General features: G+C 42.9%; 1 protein-coding gene across 1 annotated transcript in view; it reads left to right on the top strand.

The window, feature by feature from the left end:
• Window positions 1–440: 440 nt before the first annotated feature.
• Ppp1r13b (protein phosphatase 1 regulatory subunit 13B) overlaps window positions 441–20,919 on the top strand; it is an 85,829-nt gene continuing 65,350 nt past the window's right edge. The window contains exon 1 of the mRNA XM_052739079.1: window positions 441–551. Within this exon, the coding sequence (XP_052595039.1) occupies window positions 543–551 (9 nt within the window). The 5' untranslated portion in view covers window positions 441–542. The remainder of the gene's footprint in view (window positions 552–20,919) is intronic.

Here is a 20,919-nt window from a genome sequence, read left to right as displayed (position 1 = left end):
TGCCCTTCCTTTTCCACTCGTCCGAGGTGACCCTGAGCCGAAGTCCCGCCGTCTCAGGGTTCGAGGGTCCCTCGGCGCCCCAACGCCCACTCAGCCTACTCGCAGGAGAGGGGGCGGGGCCGGCGTCCGCAGCGCGCGCCCCTCCCCCGCCGCCTGGAGCGCGGACGCGCACGAGCGCGCTCTCACCTGGCCGCGGAGGAGACGCCCCGCCCCCTCACCTCGCCCCCCCCCTCCATAGGGCCAATCAGAGGTGGCGTAGGCGGAGGGGGGGCGGCGACGCGCGGGGCGGGGCCTACGCAGCCTGCAGGGTGAGCCGAGCGGGTGGCGGAAGGCGGCCGGCTTCGGCAGAGGCGGCGGCGGCGGCGGAGGGACGGCGACGCGGCACGCGGGGCGGCGCGACAGGACGGGCGAGGGCTGCGCGGCTCTCCGCAGCCGCCGCCTCGCCGCAGCCGGGCCGCAGGGCGCCGCCGCGGGTGCGCGGCCTGTGAGGCGGCCGGAGCGGCGTCCTGTCAGGCGGCGAGGGCGCAGCGGACGGCGCCGCGATGATGCCGGTGGGTGCGGGCGGCGGCGCCGCGTTCCCCGGCCCCCGCGCGAGGCGGGCTGGTCAGGGAGGAAGCGGCGGGCGGGCGCGCAGGGCGGGCAGGCCGAGGGGCAGGTGGGGGCGGCGGCTGTCAGCGAGCGGGCGAGCGTGGGCGGGGTCGCGGGACCCGGTGCGCGGCCTCGGCAGAGCTGCGGGCTGCGCGGGGCTGCGGCCGGCGTGTTTGGCCCCCCCTGGCGAGCCACCCGTGCCTCGATTTCCTCTTGGCGATTTGGGAGCCCGTGGCGACGGCACCCGGGTGCGGTGTTCCCACGCTCGGGATCCACGTTTCCCTTGCACTGGTTGGAACGCACGCCGTGCGTGAATTCAGAGAGCCATCTTAGGAGTCCCCTCGCCCAGGCTTCCCCGTGGGTACATTTGCTCCACCTGGCGTGATGTCCCTATGACCTGAAGGCTGAGCCGGTTGTGTGTCGCCGGAGCCTTTGTCCTGCTCTCAAGGATGCTTTTGGCCAGGAAGACGCTCGGCTTTGGGGTTGCCACCCTCCCTGCCTTTTCCTTTACCTGCGATCCAAGCGGCGCTGGATGCTGAATTCTCATTTTTTTTTTTTTAAATAGGCTTTTTGTGAAGTATGTACGCGATTAATGAAAACGTGAGATGGGTTGTACCCAGTAGGACGTACTGTTTTTTGAGTGTCTATTGAGTAAAATTCTCAGACATAAAGTAACACACAATCTTTTTTGTTGCTCAGTTGTTTTGGAAGTGCTGGGGATCAAACCTGAGCTTTACGTGGCTAGGCCAGTGCTCTACCAGAGTTTATATGCCTCCAGATCCACAAAAAATTTTCAAGTCTATGTGAAAGATCACGTTTCAGAGGGAAAGTATAGTCTCTGCATGTTTACTTGAAGACTGTCGTTCTGCTGTGCTGCACCCGAGCTCATTAACTTACATACCCCCCTTTCAAATAATTTCCTGTTTCTTGATAATCTATTCTCCCCCTTTTGAACTAATTCCAACCCCTGGTGTTTGTGGGGTTTTAAGATTTGACCTACTTGATCCTTAAATCCTTTGGTGTTAGGCTTGTTTAATTCTAAACATGTTTTTAAACAATTGTCTTGTAATGGAAAGAACATTAAATGAGCATCAGAAGATCTGGGGTCAAATAATTGTTCTGATACTTTTTTAGCAGTGTGACCTTGAAAGAGTCGAGGTCTGAGCCTGAAATTACCTCTAAAATACGGATTAAAAAAAAAAAAAACCCGTCAGTATTTGAATCGTGATCCCCAAGATCAACCAGGATGTTTTTCAAAAGTTTTAAACACAGTGACATGCCATATTTTTAATATGGCTTTCAGTTTTCAATTTGTAATTTCAATCTCTTCAAGATATACTTGAGCATTTATTTCCTCCTTTTTCTTACTGGCTGAATGTTGAAAAGGTATTGTGGTATTTTGGAATTTTGAAAGCAGTTTCAGCTAAGACTTGGTAGTTATGGTGATAATGTTTTTACACTATAATATTGAAGATTATGAAATATTTGGCAAGTTTTATCATTGTGTGGTGTTTAATTATAAATGCCCTGTTAGGAAACCTGGATTACCTTTTCCATATGTTAGCTCAGACATTTTTACTTCTATTCAGGTGACTGGAGTTTCCAGTCTATGGTAACATACTCTGTTTAAGAAGTTTGTTTAGCCTGGGGATTGAGATAATTATTTTAAAAACTCAAATAGTGTTTTTTAAGCAGATCTTTATGAATTTAACACTGCTTTTGTTTTAAAATACTTTGAGAAACAGATGGTATTTTTCTTAACCTCTCTTTTATGACTTTTACTTTTGTATTTCCTTTATGTCTAAAAATACTACTTGTAGGATTGAGTCCTTCCTTTAACACAGGTGCAGATGCTTGTAACTTCAATAGAACTTTTAAGAACATGCCTTTCTTTCTTGATGTATCCAATGTGGAAATGTGGTTTTTCTGACTTTAGTATATATTTGGTGTCTATCATCATGGTGAATCATCAAAGAAAGATTGGTTCTTATTTTGTGCTTATACAAAGCAGTGGGACTGTTAGATAGAATGTAATACACATTAGGATCAAATGCAATTTAAAATATCCTAGTTAAGGCCGGGTGTGGTGGCACACGCTTTTAATCCCAGCGCTTAGGAGGCAGAGGCAGGTGGATCCCTCTGAGTTCGAGGCCAGCCTGGTCTACAAATCTACAAATCGAGTTCCAGGATAGCTAGGGCTGTTACACAGAGAAACTGTGTCTCAACCCCCACCCTGTCATAAATAAATAAATAAATAAAAATCCTTGTTATAGTAAAAATTAACAAAACGAAGTATTTCTTTTCATATCTTTTTGTTAACTGATTTTTTTCTGAATTATAATTTTTAAATTACATCTATTTGTTGTATGTGTATATGCACGGTATCACCATCAAGTATGCAGATTAGAAGACAACTTATAGAAGAAGGTTCTCTCCTTCCACCAAGTGAGTCTCTGGGATCAAACTCAGATTGTCATCCACTGAGCCATGTCACTGGTCACCTGAACTATAATTTTAAAAGTCCATCCCTAAAAATTGTCACCAATGTGATGATGATGGGCTTTTTGTTGTTGTCTTTCAGAGAGAGTTTCTCTGTGTAGCCCTGGCTGTTCTCTGTAGATCAGGCTGTCTTCTAACTCAGATCTGTCTGCCTTTGCCTTCCGAGTGACTTTTTCTTTTTTAACTAAACTTTGTGTGAATCCCTTGAAAGTACACATTTACAGCACACTTCGGGTGGACCAGCACATTTCAGGTGTTTACTGTCCCGTGTAGATAGATACCAGGTTGGGCAGTGCAGATTTGAAACCTGGTAAATGTGCAGTGCTGGTCTGTGGTGACTTTTAACTGATCAGATGCTTTAACACTGCACTGGATCTGAGCTGCTGAAAATTAATGAAGAGTATCTGGCCAAGTTCTCATCTGACAAGTCTTTGTAAAAATCATCTGTCTGCTTATTACATAAACCCAAGACTTTAACCCCAGCACTTGGGAGGTAGAACCAGAGGCAAGATGATCTCTGTGAGTTCGAGGCCAGCCTGGGCTATTTAGTGAGGTCCAAGACAGCCAGAGTTACATAGAGAGACCCTGTTTCAGAAAATAAAACAAAAATTCTGTTACTTTTACTTTTTGTGTGTATGTGGTGGTTTTTGGTGTGATATGAGGTCTTATCATGTAGCCTTGGCTGGCCTAGAACTCACTATGTAGACCAGGCTGGCCTCAAACTCATAGAAATTCACTTGCCCCTGCCTCCCAAGTGTTGGAACTAAAGATGTACATCACTACACCTGGCAACTTCCTACTTTTAAAGTTAAATTTTGAAATTTCTCCTTATAAAAATAGTATTATGTTCCAGTATCACTAGTCATTTTTCTGTCAATAAAATACTCTTTAAAAATATTTTGTCTAATATACCCAAAGGACTCTATATCCTACTACAAAGATATTTACTCATCCATGTTCATTGCTGCTCTATTCATAATAGCCAGAAATTGGAAACAGCCTAGATGTCCATCAACTGATTAATGGATAATGAAAATTTACACAATGGACTAATATTTAACTGTTAAGAAAATTGATATTCTGAAATTTGCAGGTAAATGGATGGAGCTAGAAAAAAAAAATCATACCAATAGTAGTAACCCTGACCCTAAAAGACAAATACTGTATTTTTTCTCTTGTATCCGGATGTTAGCTTTAATCTTTCAATAAGTGTGCTACAATCCACAGAAGTTAGGTACCTACGGAGGGAGGAGAGGATCTCCCAAACACGGGGAAATAGAATTATGGAGAGACATGCGGAAACGAGGAGGGTTAAGTAGGGAGAGGGAAGGCAGAAAAGAGTAAAGAAGGGACTATGGAGAGTGACCACTAACACCAGAGGCCATTTGAAAAACCATATGGAAACGTACTACTACCCTAGAAGCTTCCTAAAATACAGACATACATGAAAGTAATTAAATGGACAGTGCTTCAACTAGACATCTTATGCCACCAAGTAAAACCTCCTGTGCCAGGAGCAGGTTACCTCTTGTTTAGTTGTTGGCCAAAGGGACCCCATGGAAACCCCCAAACATCACAGGCTATTGCCAAGGCTATTGGTTACTCTCCACAATTTGATGGGAAAGCCCTATTGCTGAAAACAACACATCTTAGAACATGGAGAAGTTGAGCTGGTGCCTAACTAGAAGCTTTACTCCTACTGACAAGCATTCCTGGTACTGGAAGGTACTCTACATGCTACTGGAAGAGAAAGGTGATCATCAGTATCACCTAGCTACAATCCCTGAGACCTACAACAGTGACCTGCCTGCAAGATATATGTAAGGAGAGTAACCACCTACTAGGCCCACTCCATGAGATGAAACCCTTACCTGACACTGGTAAAGTGGCTAAGAGCCTGAGACTAGATAGGTCGCAGGCCTAGGGGAAAATCTACTATTATTCTGTTAAAGAACAGCAATATAATAGCTTCTAATAACATACTGCTGTGTCCATAGATCAGTGCCTCACTCAATCCACATCAGAGAAGCTTCTGTTTGCAGTTGGTGGGAATTAACACTCAACTGGACAGTGTGCAGAGCTAGACAGAGGCACTAGTGCACTCATTCCTAAATGGGATGTTCTCATCAAACCCTTCCACCCAGGGCTCAGGCATTTATGTGGAAGAGGAGGCAGAAAGAGGTGATGGATAGCACCAAGGAATGGGTGTTTTCCTGACACATCAGGGCTGATGCACATACGAAATCACAGACTGGCAGCAGACACTAAGACCTACGTAAGTACAAACCAGACAGTCCCAGCACTGAGAGGAGCAAGTGGACACACGGGTTCTACCCCTAACTAAGAAGCCACTTGCAGTTGATACTCTCTGACAAAGAGAAAATCAGTTTTTTACCAGTGGAGTCTCACTGGGTTATATCAACCACACTTCAGGGCAGGCCCCACACTCAGTAGTTAGCCAATACAAAACTTGATGGTGTTTTTGTGGACTTTTTTTTTTTTTTTGTCTTACTGGTCTTTTGCTTGCTTGATTTGGTTTTCATTTTTTTGAGCTAGGGGTGTGTGTGTTGTTGAAAGAGAAAAGAACAAAGTTGGGTAGATAGGAAGGTGGGAAGGATTGATATGAGAGGAATTGGAGGAGGGGAAAACGATCAAAATCATTGTATAAAAAATTCTTTTCAATAAAAAAGAAAACAATTTCGTATCCTGTCCCCAAAAAAAGTTTGCTTAAGAGACTGAGATAGCCGGGTGGTAGTGGCGGTGGTGGCACTGGAGCATGCCTTTAATCCCAGCACTCGGGAGGCAGAGCCAGGTGGATCTCTGTGAGTTCAAGGCCAGCCTGGTCTACAGAGTGAGATCCAGGACAGGCACCAAAACTACACAGAGAAACCCTGCCTCAAAAAAACCAAAGAGAGAGAGAGACAGACAGACAGACAGACAGACTCTGGAGAGATGGCTTATCTGTTAAAAGCACTGGCTGTTTCTCTAGAGGACCATGTTTGATCCCCAGAACCCAAGTAGAAGCTCCCAACTGTAACTCTAGTTTCAGGAGCTCTAATACCTTTTTCAGATCTCTGTGGTTACCAGGCATGCATGTGGTACACAGACATACATTCAGGCAAATACTCATACACATAAATTAGGAACAACAGAACTTTTTTAATGTTTGCCTAAGGGAAAGGGCATATTTAAAGAATACCCTAATATGCAGTTGGGCTTGATAACATAAAGGCCATACCTACACAACTTGAATAGAAATAAGAATTTTTAGTTAAAAATGGAAGCCTTGTTTAGAGCATGGAGTAGATGAAAATGGACTTTGTTGTGTTTGTTGAAAGAGTGACATTTGGGAGCTGGTAAAGCTTTTTAAAGGGATGGAATATACCAAGGGAATGCAACTAAAGCTGCTTTTCCCCTTCCAAAAGGGAGCTAACAGGAAATGTTGCAGCTTTGAAGTGTGTTCTGTGTGAGGAGGATGCTTTGGTGGTGATGTTAGCCCTGGGGCTCCTTACCTCTGCTGAACTGTCGCTTCTGACTAGCTGGTTCCATTGAAGTTGCTCTGGGAGCCCTTTCAGCGTGCTCACTGTGAGGTATGGGTTATGCTCGTTTGTGGTTATATTTAGCTCTCATTAAACAAACATTTCAAGTTTTCAGTGAATGGTTTTTTTCTTCCCAACTATGTAGAACTATTTTAAGATACAGAGAAGGGCTTTCTCCTTGTACACTATCCACTGCCACATAGGTGATAGAACACTGAATGGGAAATATGGGAGACTTGGGTTCTAACTCCCCACTTGGTAATAGCTTGTGACCTCAGCTTCTCATCTGTCAAATGACTTGGACTTGGTAATTTCCAAGTATTTGTGATTGGTCTGGTAGTTCACTTAGAGCAGAAACTTTCATGAAGGTGACGTTCATTTGGCCACATCAAAGATCAAGGCATTCTAACTCTTGCATGGCAACCTAGTTTCAAGGAACTCTGTATAATGGGGCAGATAGAGAGAACTCAGATGTGTGTGCTGTTGTTAATTATTTAGTTGATTGCTCAATAAGCTTGACTTTTTACTCTAATGAGTAAATAACACTTAGGACTGGACAGGATTTTTAAAATTCTTGTTCCTTTCAAATAAAATTATACATATAAGATGACTTAAGAATAATGTATTTCGCCGGGTGGTGGTGGCGCACGCCTTTAATCCCAGCACTCGGGAGGCAGAGCCAGGCGGATCTCTGTGAGTTCGAGGCCAGCCTGGTCTCCAAAGCGAGTTCCAGGAAAGGCGCAAAGCTACACAGAGAAACCCTGTCTTGAAAAAAAAAAAAAGAATAATGTATTTCTGGACTATTCACAGATATATAAAATGAGAAGTACTACCTCAGTGATCCAAAAATGTTTTGTATAAAAGCCACCAATGCCATTTTTCTGAACACAAAATAGTCTTAGGTAGAGAACTCTTCTTCAGGCTCTGCTTCAGCCCAGAAGCTTTGTGACTACAATTCAGTTTAGTGACAGTGTGCTCTCGACAAATGGTGTTTGTCCTTATGTGCTAAGGCAATGTGGCAGACGTGGTGCTGATGTCTGTGTGCAGAGAGCTGACATTTAAGAGGTAAGGAAACTTGGCCAAGTTCTTCAGGCTAATAAGTGGTGAGGCAAGGTCTAAAAACAAAGGATCTGACTCAGACAACTCTGCTCCTAGTCTTTGTGCCAGGCACTGAGGAGTTTGCCATGGTCAAAGCATGTTGCCAGAGGTGCTGGTAAATGGAATTTGGCAAAAAGGCTTTTTCCTTTTATGCTTGTGTCAAATGGAGCTTAATATTAAAAAATCCTAAGGCGAAGTTTCTTATAAGAAGTGATAGTTTTCTCTGCCTTGCATTATGTTTGTGTCTTCTTCCTTTCTTAACATCCTGCAGTGGATTACCACATATATGCTTTGTAGTTACTAAGGATTTTAAAGATGATAGGAGCTTAAAATATCACTGGACTATTATGTTAAAGTTACATAACTGGTTGTCAACATGCATCTTTGTGTGTGTTTGCCCAGATGGAGAATAGTTTCTCAGCAAAGTGTGGTGGGATTTGGGTGCCTTGAAGTGCTGTTGCCATAGCTATTCCACAAACTCTGCCCCTGGGGCCCAAGGACTAGTGTAATCAGGTTCTATTATGACACTTTCTTGGCTTGGTTGTCTTGCTTTATTTTGCTGCAAAGATAGCTTTATGACTTTTATGAATACTAATTGATACGCAAAAGCTGCTGCTACTAGATTTTATAAAATAAAAATGCATGGTGACATCATGAAGAACTATGAAAGACCTGAAAAATGAGTGGCAGTTTTGTTAGGGTTAATAAATGACATCTGAAATATGAATGTGCACTTCAGTGCAGGGTGCTGTTGGTGTTGTTGGTATATTTAGAGGAAGTGTTTGATTGGTTGTTTTTTTGAGACAGGGTTTCTCTGTGTAACTACTCCAGCTGTCCTGGAACTTGCCCTGTAGCCCAGACTGGCCTGAAACTCAGAGATCCTTCTGCCTCTGCCTTCTGAGTGCTGGGATTAAAGTCATGTGCCACCATTGCCCAGCTTAGAGGAAATGTTAATTGAAGATTTGGCACAGTCATGACTGATACCATATGCCATGATTGTCATCATAGTTCAAGCAGATGCAAAGGCCATGTGGTAGGAGTACCCTGTATGCTGGCCACACAGGGAGGCCTGTGACTAGAGCAAAGTGAATGAGGGAATATTTGGGAGACTCAGTTAGGAAGGAGATGGTGTTTATGAGGAGTGAAGAGGGAGAGTGGCTGATATTACTGGTGTAATAGCGTCTTAAAGGCCAATTTCGGGGAGCAAATTTCTGTTATAGGAAATGCAACATGGTCTCCTTAATGTCCTTAAGTAATTCTAAGCAGCAGACATTGCTAAGATGACTTCACTGGAGCAGTGAGTTAGCTCTGTGGTCTTGGGTAAATTTACTTGACTCCTTATTTCCTTTTTTTTTTTTTAAGATGGTCTCTCTGTTATATTTAGCTTTTGCTATCCTGGAACATACTATGTAGACCAGGCTGGCCTCAAACTCACAGAGATCCATCTGCCTCTGCCTCCCAAATGCAGGGATCAAATGTGTGCACCACTGTGTTCAGTTCTTTTATTTCCTAAGTTAAAGATAATAGTAACCTTTAGGGTTGGTAGGATCTTCTAACTTACATAAAAGGTACCTGGTATGTAGTAAATGCTCAGAGGCATTCAGCTTGCTGTGGTCTGTGTGTGTATGTTTGTTATTGTAATTTTTAATTGTGTGTGTGTGTGTGTGTGTGTGTGTGTGAGAGAGAGAGAGAGAGAGAGAGAGAGAGAGAGAGAGAGAGAGAGAGAGAGAATGAATATGAAAATATGAGACTATGTGCATGTGGCATTCAGAGGACAGCTTTCTAGAGTCATTCTTTTCTTCCACTGTGGGCTCCGGGTATCATACTCAGGTCCTCAGGCTTACAGAATGAGTGATTTTACCTGCTATGCTGGTTAGTTCTTTATCAACTTGACACAGGCTAGGGTTGTTTGGGAAAAGGGAACCTCAATTTAAAAGAATGCCTCCATCAGATTGGCCTGTAGGCAAGGCAGTAGGGCATTTTCTTAATATATGATTGTTGGGGGTGCGGGGGGGCAGCCCACTGTGGATAGTGTCAACCCTGAGCAGGTGGTCCTGAGTTGTATAAGAAAGCAGGCTGAGCCGGGCGGTGGTGGCGCACGCCTTTAATCCCAGCACTCGGGAGGCAGAGGCAGGCGGATCTCTGTGAGTTCGAGGCCAGCCTGGGCTACCAAGTGAGTTCCAGGAAAAGGCGCAAAGCTACACAGAGAAACCCTGTCTCGAAAAACCAAAAAAAAAAAAAAAAAGAAAGCAGGCTGAGCAAGCTATGGAGAGCAAGCTAGTAAGTAACATTCCTCCATGATCTTCTGCTTCAGTTCCAGACTACAGGTTCCTTCCTTGAGTGCTTACCTTAACTTCCCTTCATGATGGACTCTGAACTCTAAGCTCAATTTCATCCCTAAGTTGCTTTTGGTTATGGCGTCTTATCATAGCGGTGGAAACCTGTGAAACCATCGTGGTTGTGCAGGGGTTTTTCTTTTTTAGGTGAGAGAGAATATAATTTACATACCACTTTTAACATGTATAATTCAGTGGTTTTAGAGTATGACAAGGTGACACAGTGTGGCAGCTCTCTCTTTCAGAGTATTTTACCTGGGGTGTCTTTGCTCTACAGTGAGAATCCCTTATCTGAAATGCTTCTGACCAGAGTTTCAAATTTAGCTTTTATTCAGCTGGATTTTGGAATATTTCCATATATATAAGACTTGGGAATTGAGCTCAGGTTTAACAAGATTTGTTGTTTTATATGCATCATACCTGTAGACTGAAGGTAATTCTATCTGATATTTTTAATGTACCAATGTTTCGTTAGATCTTTCACGAGTCAGGTATGGAATTTTTCACTTGTGGCTTCATGCTGATGTTCAGTTTTCAATTTTGGAGCACTTTGGAATTCAGGTTTTTGGATAGAATGCCCAACTTGTACCTGTTGCAGTTGCAGCCCTAAACATTTGTGTCTGGTTCCCTTCTGCCTCTCAGGAGAGGAGAGCAGGAATAGTTTCATTTTGTTTTCTGTTGTGCCCCTGCCTCACCCAGTGACTCACACGTGTTTGGTGTTCAGTGAACGTGTGTTGAATGAAGAAATGACATGCAGAGTGTCACATCACATTGGGAGTGTGTATGGGTGCCTATGTGCCTGTAAGAGCAGAGTTTGGGCCTGATTCACTTTCAGGAAGTGAAGCAATGCAGTCAGATTTCCATGGTAGAAGCATACATTTTATACTTGATCTCAGTCAAAAGGCTGAGAAACTATAGAGGAGTAATTCTGGAGCCAGTAGAGGGTAGAAGGTGTGTGGAGAAAGAGGGAAAGAAAGAGACAGTGTGCCAAATGAGGGGCTCAGAGGGTAAAGCACTTGCCACCAAGCCTGAAGACCTGAGTTTGATCCCTAAGACCCGCATGGTGGAAGGAGAGAACTAACTTCCCAAGTTGTGCTGTGGCACTCACACACAACTCCTCTCCCATCTGCCGTCACAAAAATAAATAAAATGTAATACTTTATATAAAAAGCTCCTTGAGAAAAAAAAGTAGTAAGATCAGTTAAGAGACCGGTTGACTCAGACATGCCTTGAGGACCAGAAGGAGTTCCTAACAGAGTATGAGTCTGAGTGCTTGTGTGAGTATGTGTGTGAGAAAGGAAGGAAGTACAGTGACTGGAGTTGAGGATAACAGGCTTATTGCTTCAGCAGCTGGGTTTGTCCTTCCTTTAAGATAGAGAATAATCTAGCAGTAGTGTAAAAGGGCTGTGAGGAGGGAGAGTTTTGATTTGGCTCTTTGAGATGTTGCCTAGTCCAGAAAGATGTTACTCTTAAATCTGAAGGTCAAGTAAATGTATCAGGTAAACAAGTCTCTCCTTTTAGATTAAGTATCTTTTCATGCTATGTGTTTGGCATAAAGGGTTCCTGCCTGGGCATCTGTACTGCACTGTATACCTTACCTTGTACTTCCTAGTTTACATGGTCAGTTTTTCTTTCCTTTTTTTTTAAAATTAAGAATTTTTTTATTCATTTTACATACCAATCACAGATTCCGCCCCCTTTCTTCCTCCCGCCCATCCAGCCTCCCCACCCCAACCCTCCCCCATTCCCTCCTACAAGAAGGTAAGGCCTCCCCTGGGGAGTCAGCAGAGCCTGGTACATTTACTAGAGGCAGGTCTAAGCCCTACCCTCTGCCTCAAGGCTGTACGAGGTGTTCCACCATAGGTAGTGGGCTCCAAAAAGCCAGTTAATGCACCAGGGATGGATCCTGATCCTACTGCCAGGGGGCCCCTTAAGCAGATCAAGCTACACGACTATCTCACCTATGCAGAGGGTCTAGTCCAGTCCCGTGGAGACTCCATTGGTGTTGGTCTAAATTTCATAAGTTCCCACTACTTGGTTTGGTTTTCTCTGTAAGTCTTGTTCTTGATGCCCCTTGTTCATAGAATCCCTCTTCTCTCTCTTCCACTGGACTCCTGGAGCTTGGCCAGGTGTTTGGCTCTGCATCTGCTTCTATCAGTTACTGGAGAAAGGCTCTGTGATGACAGTAAGGTATTCACCAATCTGATTACTGGAGTAAGCCAGCTCAGGCACCCTCTCCACTATTGCTAGTAGTCTAAGCTGGGGCTATCCTTGACACAGTCAGTTTCTTGAGATGACTAACCCAACTTTCCCAGATCAGAGCTGGACTGGGGCTTTTTCATCTTGGTATTGAAGCACCTAACAGTTCTGTTCATCTTTTTTTTAAGACAGGGTATCTCAAGCTAGTCCTCCTACCTCAGACTCTATTTGGAGAAATACTAATATAAAACACACAGCATAGTAATTATCAGCTAGGCTTCAGAACCACAGTGGCTTCTGATTCTGGCTTTGCCACTCACTTTTCAGAGGCCTTGGATAGATTATGTAATGTCTTTGGGTCTTATCTTCCTCCTCTTTAGAATGGGTTTAATGACATCATGTTTCCTAAGGTGGCTGTGAGGCATATCAGGTGCTGGAGTATCAATATTCATTATAAGCACTCAGTAAACATTTGCTCTTATGTTTTCTGCTGCAACCAGGAACCATTGTGGAGATAGGGCACAGTTGAGATTCCACTCACAGTATGTTTCTGTTCTTTGTGCTGAGGGACACTAGAATGAGATTGTAAAATCTACCTGGTTTGATGGAACAGAGAGAGCATAGTTTCCTTTTGCTAAATTAAAGTTTGTCTTCTTTGTCTAGCATTTCTGTTAGTCAAACCCAACACAGAACCAGAGTAGTGCACCCCACCCGGGTTCTGATAGAAGCTGGTAGATGGCACCTCCCAGACCACCTCGCAGGAAATGCCCCTCCCTCACTGTGCTTTTTACTTCCTTTAGTACAGTGCCTGCCTGGTGTTTATCTCTGGGCACTCCAGGAAAGCAGGGATCTGTTTTCCTTTTCTGTTGCAGTGTCCTTAGTGCTGAGGACATTGCAGGCCCCCAGTGGTGTTCAGTAAGTTCTTGTTTACTGAATGAGCTGAACAGCTTTTGGGATGCATTAATTACATGCTGAGTCTGGCCCTGCTTGATGTGAGCTCATCGTGTAGTATGTAAACAAAAATGCCATTTGAAAGATTCAAGCATCAAAGTAGCAACTGCTGCAGAGCAATTGGCAACAACTATCTCTGGGACCTTCCGTGTTGGCATGGGAAGTTCAGAGGAGTTCTAGAAGGATGAGGAAGAAGGTGGAGGTGGTGGAGCAGGGTTGTCAGGATCCTGAGGAAAAACCAGTAAAGGATCTTCTAAATTTTATATATATATATAAAATTGTAGTAAAATTGTTTATATATATATAAAATTGTAGTAAAATACAAGCTACCATTTGATTGTCCAGTTCAGTGGCAGTGAATGTGTTCATTGTTCAACAGCTATCACCACTGCCCATCCACAAAACCTTATCTTTTCAAACTAAAACTACTGTTGCAGGGCTTTTAAGCTGAACTGAGGGTTTCCCAATTAAAGCTGGTATGATTGGAGTTGGTGAAAGGAGTCTCTTGTAGTGAGACAGAGTAGGATCCCTGAGCTATCAACATGGTTGTCAAAGTCCCATGAACCCTCATAGGATCTTCATTCTTTTGTGTCACACCACTCCAATTTACCTAGCTTCTCAGGCTTGGGTGCTGCAACAAGAAGCCAGAGACAGACATTTGCAGGGCTCCATCTCAGCCTGGAAGTCATACAATGACATGGCTTCAGCACGCTGGGAGGCTGTAATCTAAGGTCTAAGGGGCAGCCTGACTTGTTAGTACCTGAGGCATGATTACAGATCACACAGGGTGTACTTAAGCTCCTTATGATGCCTGAGTCATCAGAAGAGTAAACCTTGTCAGTGATGTCTACCGCTGGTGCATTTAGATTACTGTGTGCCGTGGCACATGATGGAGGAGCTACAAGTATAATTTTACAGTGTCCAGGAGCTGAACAGAAAAGTAAAAAGATTCGGTGAAATTAACCCATTATATCCAAAGCATTTCAACATGTAGTATTAAAGTGTAAGTGATATATTACATTCTTAGACTGAGTCTTAAATTCCAGAACATTTTTTACACATAAAACCCATCTCAATTCATATTAACCACATTTTTAAGTTCCCAGTGGCCATATGTGGTTAGTGGCTATCAGATGGTCAGTGTGGTTTCAGATTGTGGTTCAAGTAAAAGGGCCAGAGCCCTAACTGTACAGAGAATGCTACCAGTCCTATAGCTGAATTCCTCAAGGATTGGATGGGAAGGTTTTTTGTTTGTTTGTTTGTTTTAAGATAGGGCCTCCTTATGTTGCCTTGGCTGGCCTGGAACTTGCTATATAGACTAGGCTAGCTTCGAACTCACAGTGCTCCACCTTCCTCTGCTTCCTGAGTGCTGGGATTAAAGGTATATACCACTATGGTGGGTCTGGAAGAGCTTTTATTATAATTGTTTTCAGTTGCTAACATCTGCGTAGACATTTGTAGACTGTTAATCAGGATAGTGCAGTAATGAGAGAACACAGAATGGGGCGGGGGAAGACTCTCATTTCCTAGCAATGTGATCTTGAGTGAATTAATTTCCTTGTGTCAGTTTCCTCATACACCATAGTACTAACCTTGTTGTGTTTGGGGAGGATTAAGTAAGCTGCTGCTGTGTGAAGAACCCACAAGATCTGGCATATGACAAGTGCTACAGGCATGCTCCAAAATGCTTAATGGTTTTGAGTCAGTTCATTTCAGAGACATTTTTGCTTTAGAGATTGCTTTAGATAAGGACTTACAAGACAAGTTTTCACAGGTGAAGAAAATGTTACATTATCCTTTTGTAAGGACTCTTTTTAATTGGTGTCTTTGGGTAGCTAATTTTCTTGTTTGCTACAACATTTGAGTCTCTCCAACAACTAGGAATAGTATAATTAATGATTAAATGATTTAGGATCTAATTAAGGTATAGGAAAAGTTTGAAGGGATAATTTAATCAACATTTTAATTGCCAGTACTGTTATAATTAAGCTACTCTTTCTCTCTGAAATACTTTATTAGCCCTACTATGTCTGGGGAGACGTCCTAGTTCTAATATTTCTCAATTAGTGTATTCTAACACACTGAATTATTTTGAGTTTTACTTTCTATTCTTTGTAAATTATGAGAGAATGGTAGAAATAAAATCAGAGTGTAAAAGGATGGCCATTTAGCAGGAAGACTGGAGAGGAGGTCCTGAATTATTATTGTGCAGAGTGAGACAGGTGGGGTAGATAACCATGTCATGATGTGGCTGCTTGTCTGGTCAGTTTGTCCAGACTGCTGTGCTTAACAGGGCCATCTTGGCAGACTCCTTGCCGCCTGCCTGCCTGCCGCTGCTGTTTGCTCTCTTCTCTGTCAACTGGAGCACTGCCTGTCCAATCCCCCATTCCTGTCCGTGGCTAACTCCTTTCCTGCCCAGCCTACTTGTTGCTTCCTGTGGGAAGTCCTTCCTGATCCTGGAGTCTAGAGCAGGGCTCCTTCCCATGGGATGTCACGGCACTTGGCAGCTACACATTATGGTTCTCTGTTCTCTCAGGTCTCAGATTCAGTGAGGAACTAAGACTTGGGCCAGCTTTACTGACCTTATATGTCTAGAAGCTGGCTCAGGGCCAGGTTGAACTTAGTAAAACTTTCCTAAATGAATAGAGAGTGATCCTGAAAATGCACCCAATTTATGTTATATACAAAGTAGCAGTTTGTTTTGTGTGGGTTATGGTGTTTCCTGTCTATTGTACTGCAGGTCTTGCTATGATGTGACAAGAAAACAAACTTGAGAGCCAAATTTTAATCTTTTTATATGGATTGTTTGCCTGTAGAATTGAACACAATTCAAATATCCTTGGTATTAGAGAAAAGCTTATGGTTCAGTTAGTTTCCTGTCCTTTTGGAGAATTGCCAGGATAGATATCTATGCCCATGTGAGTAACTTGGAGTGGAGAGTGGGACTTTTAAAAATAACAATAGGGGCTGGAGAGATGATGAACTCATTTCCTGGGGAACTAACTCCCTCTTTTGGCTTCTTTGAGTACTGGGAATGTACATGATGCTCAGACATATCTTCAGGCCAAACACTCATATATGTTATATATAAATTAGTGTATATATTATACTATATATTAATACATTATATTATATATATTAAAAGTAGTAGTAGCAGCTAAGTGTAGTGATGCACACCTTTAATTCCAGCACTCAGGAGGCAGAAGCAGAAGTATCTTTGTGAGTTCAAGGCCACCCTAGTCTACATAGTGAGTTCCATACCAGCCATGGCTACAAGTGAGACCCTGTCTTTAAAAAAAAATAAAAAGTAGCAATAGTAGCTGCTCATGTTTTATTTTAAAATTACTTTTTAAAAGATTTATTTGTGTATGTGGGGGTGGGGGTGATGTGTGTATGATGCCCATGAAGTCTAGAGAGCATTGGAACCCCTGGAGTTGGAATTACAGGTGGTAATGAGAACTGCCCAACATGAGTCCTGAGAACCAAACTCAGGTCTTCTGTAAGAATAGCAAATACTCTTTAATTGATGAGCATTCTCTCCTGCTCATGTTTTTAATGTTAAAGTCAAAAGAAATTACATTCCATGACTAAATTGAATGACAAAATGATCTTTTCTGTGTTGCCAACTTTTTATTATGTGACAACTAATTGTTAATTTCAAGAATTTGTTCCTGCTGGGTGGTGGTGTTGCACAACTTTAATCCCAGCACTTGGGAAGCAGAGGCAGGTGGATTTGTGAGTTTGAAGCCATCCTGGTCTACAGAGTGAGTTCCAGGACAGCCAGTGCTACATAGTGAGATTCTGTCTCAAAACAAAACGAAACAGTGTAAGAACATTTGCTGATGAGACTCCTCTTGAGGTGGGGGTCTCAGGCTAAGTTACATTGGTCCTAAGATCTCGGAAGGCCAGTTGACCCTTCCCTGGTCATGTCCAAAGCAGTTATATCTAGGTGTTGGATCTGTATTTTCCAGAAATACGCTTATGTGTTAACTATTTCACAAGGCATTGAGAAGGGTGTGAATGGCCCAGTAGGGAAGATAAATATAGTAACCCCAAAATGGTGTGCACAATTTTCCTGTGTGCTCACATAGTAGTAGGTACTAGTACTTAAAGACATTATTGTCTTGAGTGTTTTCAGTCTTGTAGTAGAATTATGCAAAACACACGCATGGCTGGGTAGGAGTGTTTGAGAATGCAGTCTTGAGAATCAGGTAATCCTGGTTCCAGACCTGGCTGTGCCACTTACTAGCCATGTGACCTTTAGGCAAGTTATATAACCTTCTGGAACCTATTTCCTCATTTGTAAAATAAAGTAATAGTGGCTGTCTCAATAAATTATGGCATGGTCATACAGAGAAAAAATAAATAGCCTAAAACAAAATTTAGTTGTGTGTATTCCCATGGGAGCATGCCCAAAGTATATCATTAACTAAGTATTAAACATTCTACTTACTGTGCCCTTGTTATTAAAATACAGAGAACCTTTTGTGGTCCAAAAAAAGGTCTAAAAATAGATACTGGCTGTGAAGTGTAAGTCAGTAGGAATTTCATTTCCTCTTCTTTATCACTTTCAAAATTTTTTTTTGTTGTCATTTAAAATTAGTATGTTTTTCTTTTTTTTAATTTTTAATGATTTGTTTTTATTTTTGTGTACATTGGTGTTTTTAGCCTGCATGTGTGTCTGTGTGACAGACACCCTGGAACTGGAGATATAGACAGCTGTGAGCTGCCATGTGGGTGCTGGGAATTGAACCCAGGTCCTCTGGAAGAGTAGCCAGTACTCTTAACCTCTGAGCCATCTCTCCAGCCCCTAAAATTAGTATGCTTTTCATTATTGATTGATCATTTACATACTTGTTTGTATGTCTGCAGATTATAACAGGGTCTTGTGCATGCTAGGCAACTACTCTACCACTGAGCTAAACCCCAGTCTTGGTTTTGAGACAGTGTCTCAATATATAGCTCAGATAGGCCTCAAATCCATGATCTTTTACCTTAGCCTCTTGAATGTTGAGATTATAAGTATATACTACCACAGCTGACTAATTGAAAAGAAAAGGAAATCAGGGCTGAAACATTCTATGTGGACAGTGCTTGGCAGTGGATCTGACACCCAGGAACCCAGTGGATCAGTGCTAGTACTGGTTATTGTTGGAGATAGCAGCTGGGTAGAATGCTCCTTGACTATTTGGTCCTTGACAGCAGAAATGGGTGTTGGTGATGAATTTCTTAGGTCAACTGGTTTCCTAAGTGTAGGATCTTAGTTATCAGGTGGAGACTAAGAGTCTGTGAGCCTTAGCTGCCTTCAGGTGAAGTAGGCCATGTAGATCCGAGCTCAGCTGAGTGTGCATTTTCCTCCACTAAAAAAAGGGTTGATGAGCCAGTGTTTGCACACACCTTTAATCCCAGCACTCAGAGGTAGAGGCAGGCGGATCTCTGTGAGTTCAAGGCCAGCCTGGTCTACAGAGCGAGATCCAGGACAGCCAAGGCTACACAGAGAAACATTGTCTTGGGAAAAAAAAAGTGTGTGTGTGGCTGAGAGGGAGGCAGGGTTGATGTGACCTACCTCATTTACTTGGATGTCATAAATAGTGCCTTGTTCCTTTTACATTAAGGAAGGCTGGGAGAGGGTTAATTTTTTAATTTTATTTATTATGTGTATGAAAGTGTGGGCATGAAAGGTCAGAGAGTAATTTTAAGGGGCCAATTATCTCTTTTCACTGTGGGATTTGGGGATCAAACTCAAGTTGTCAGACTTGTGTAGTGTGCACTTTTACAGCTGAGCCATTTCACTAGCCCAACTTAAATTTCAATTCATGTCTGACTTTTTTTTTTTTAAAGATTTATTTATATTTATTATGTACACAGAAGAGGGCGCCAGATCTCATTACAGATGGTTGTGAGCCACCATGTGGTTGCTGGGAATTGAACTCAGGACCTCTGGAAGAGCAGTCACTGCTCTTAACCTCTGAGCCATCTCTCCAGCCCTCATGTCTGACTTTTAAAGGATTGGCAGGGCAATGTCCCAACTATTTTAGTGCCCAGAGTAGTTGTTAGGTATAGAAATTAAAAGGGGGAAAAAAGAAATTAAAAGGGGGAATTGTTTGAGAGAATGCCCTGGGAAGAGCATGGAATTAGGGTCTTGCTTTATAGCCCAGGGTGGCCTTTATTTATTTGTTTTTTTTTTTTTTGAGACAGGGTTTCTCTATGTAGCCCAGGATATCCTGAAACTCACTCTGTAGACCAGGCTGGCCTCGAACTCACAGAGATCCACCTGCCTCTGCCTCCCAGGTCCTGGGATTTAAGCCATGCCCCACTGCTGCCCAGCTGCCTTTAATATGTGTATGGGTATTTGCCTGCATGTACAACTTGCACATAATGACTAGAGGCCAGAAGAGAGTGCCGGATCCTTCAAAACTGGAAAAAAGACAGCTGTGACCTGCCGGGAATTAAACCTAGGTCTTCTGGAGGAACAGTCAGTGTTCCTAACCTCTGAGTCACCTGCCCCCTTTTTCTTTTCTTTCTTTTTTATCTTTTTTTTTTTTCTTCGAGACAGGGTTTCTCTGTGTAGCTTTGCGCCTTTCCTGGATCTCGCTCTGTAGACCAGGCTGGCCTCGAACTCACAGAGATCCGCCTGCCTCTGCCTCCCGAGTGCTGGGATTAAAGGCATGTGCCACCACTGCCCGGCTCTTTTTTTAAATCTTTTAATTAGTTTAATTTTTAATTTTGAGACGGGATCACTGTATAGCACTGTGTGGCCTGGAACTCTCAAGAGACCTGCCATGCCTCCCTAGTGGATTACAGGTGTGTGCCACCAGACCCATATTGACAGGATATTATCTGTCAGGCTTTGTGCTAGACATTTCCTAGACTTTGGCATTTAAGAATTAAGCAGTTGAAGTCTCTAAATGTAGAAAGGAGACAGCTTGTGTGCCGAGAATCAAGGCACCTGGATTACAGTCTTGGTTTATTACTGACAAGTTTATTGCTCTCTGGGCTGTTTTCTGTTCCCTCATCTTTAACTGAGGAGAGGGTGTTGGTTAGATTGTTGCTAGTCTGGCTCTGAGATTTGGTGGCTTATCTAAGTGTTTAAATTCTTCAAGTATTTCTTTGTTGAATTGAACACCTTTAAAAGTATTAAGAAGGAATTAATCATTTACTTGATCACTAACTCAAATTAGCAACAAAAAAATTGTTTCTTCTTTCACACACATACAAACATTAGTTTTTAAAAAAAAATTGAAGCATAGCGGGGCTAATCCCAACACTCAGGAGGCAGAGGCGGGTGGATCTCTGTGAGTTCGAGGCCAGCCTGTGCTACACAGCCAAAGCTACACAGAGAAAATCTCTCAAAAAACCAAACCAAACAAAACAAAACCGAAAAGAAAGAAATTAAAGCATCTAGATTCTATAATCTAATTTGCTGCTTAAAATGTATGTTTTCTTTTAATGGATTAGAATGAGGGCTACCTTTTCCTTTTGTGTTAGAATATAGATCCTCATGAGAACATCCTGAGTGCTAAGCCAATAATAGCACATGAGCTGTTTTTGAGCTCAGAAGAGACAGAAAACTATTCTGTGCTGTAGAAAAAGCTAAGACAAAGAGAAAGGTGGTCTGCCCTCTGTCTGTTTCCCTCTATAGAAACAGCAGAGGCTTTCACAGTGGGCAGCAGGACTTCCCTGAGTTTATTGAACTGAGGAGTGGCTTG

Source organism: Peromyscus californicus, unplaced genomic scaffold, assembly GCF_007827085.1.
Source record: "Peromyscus californicus insignis strain IS unplaced genomic scaffold, ASM782708v3 Scaffold_15__1_contigs__length_86483966, whole genome shotgun sequence".
Lineage (NCBI taxonomy): Eukaryota > Metazoa > Chordata > Mammalia > Rodentia > Cricetidae > Peromyscus > Peromyscus californicus.
Note: the sequence above shows the minus strand (reverse complement) of the source record. Positions and strands in the feature narration are given on the sequence as shown.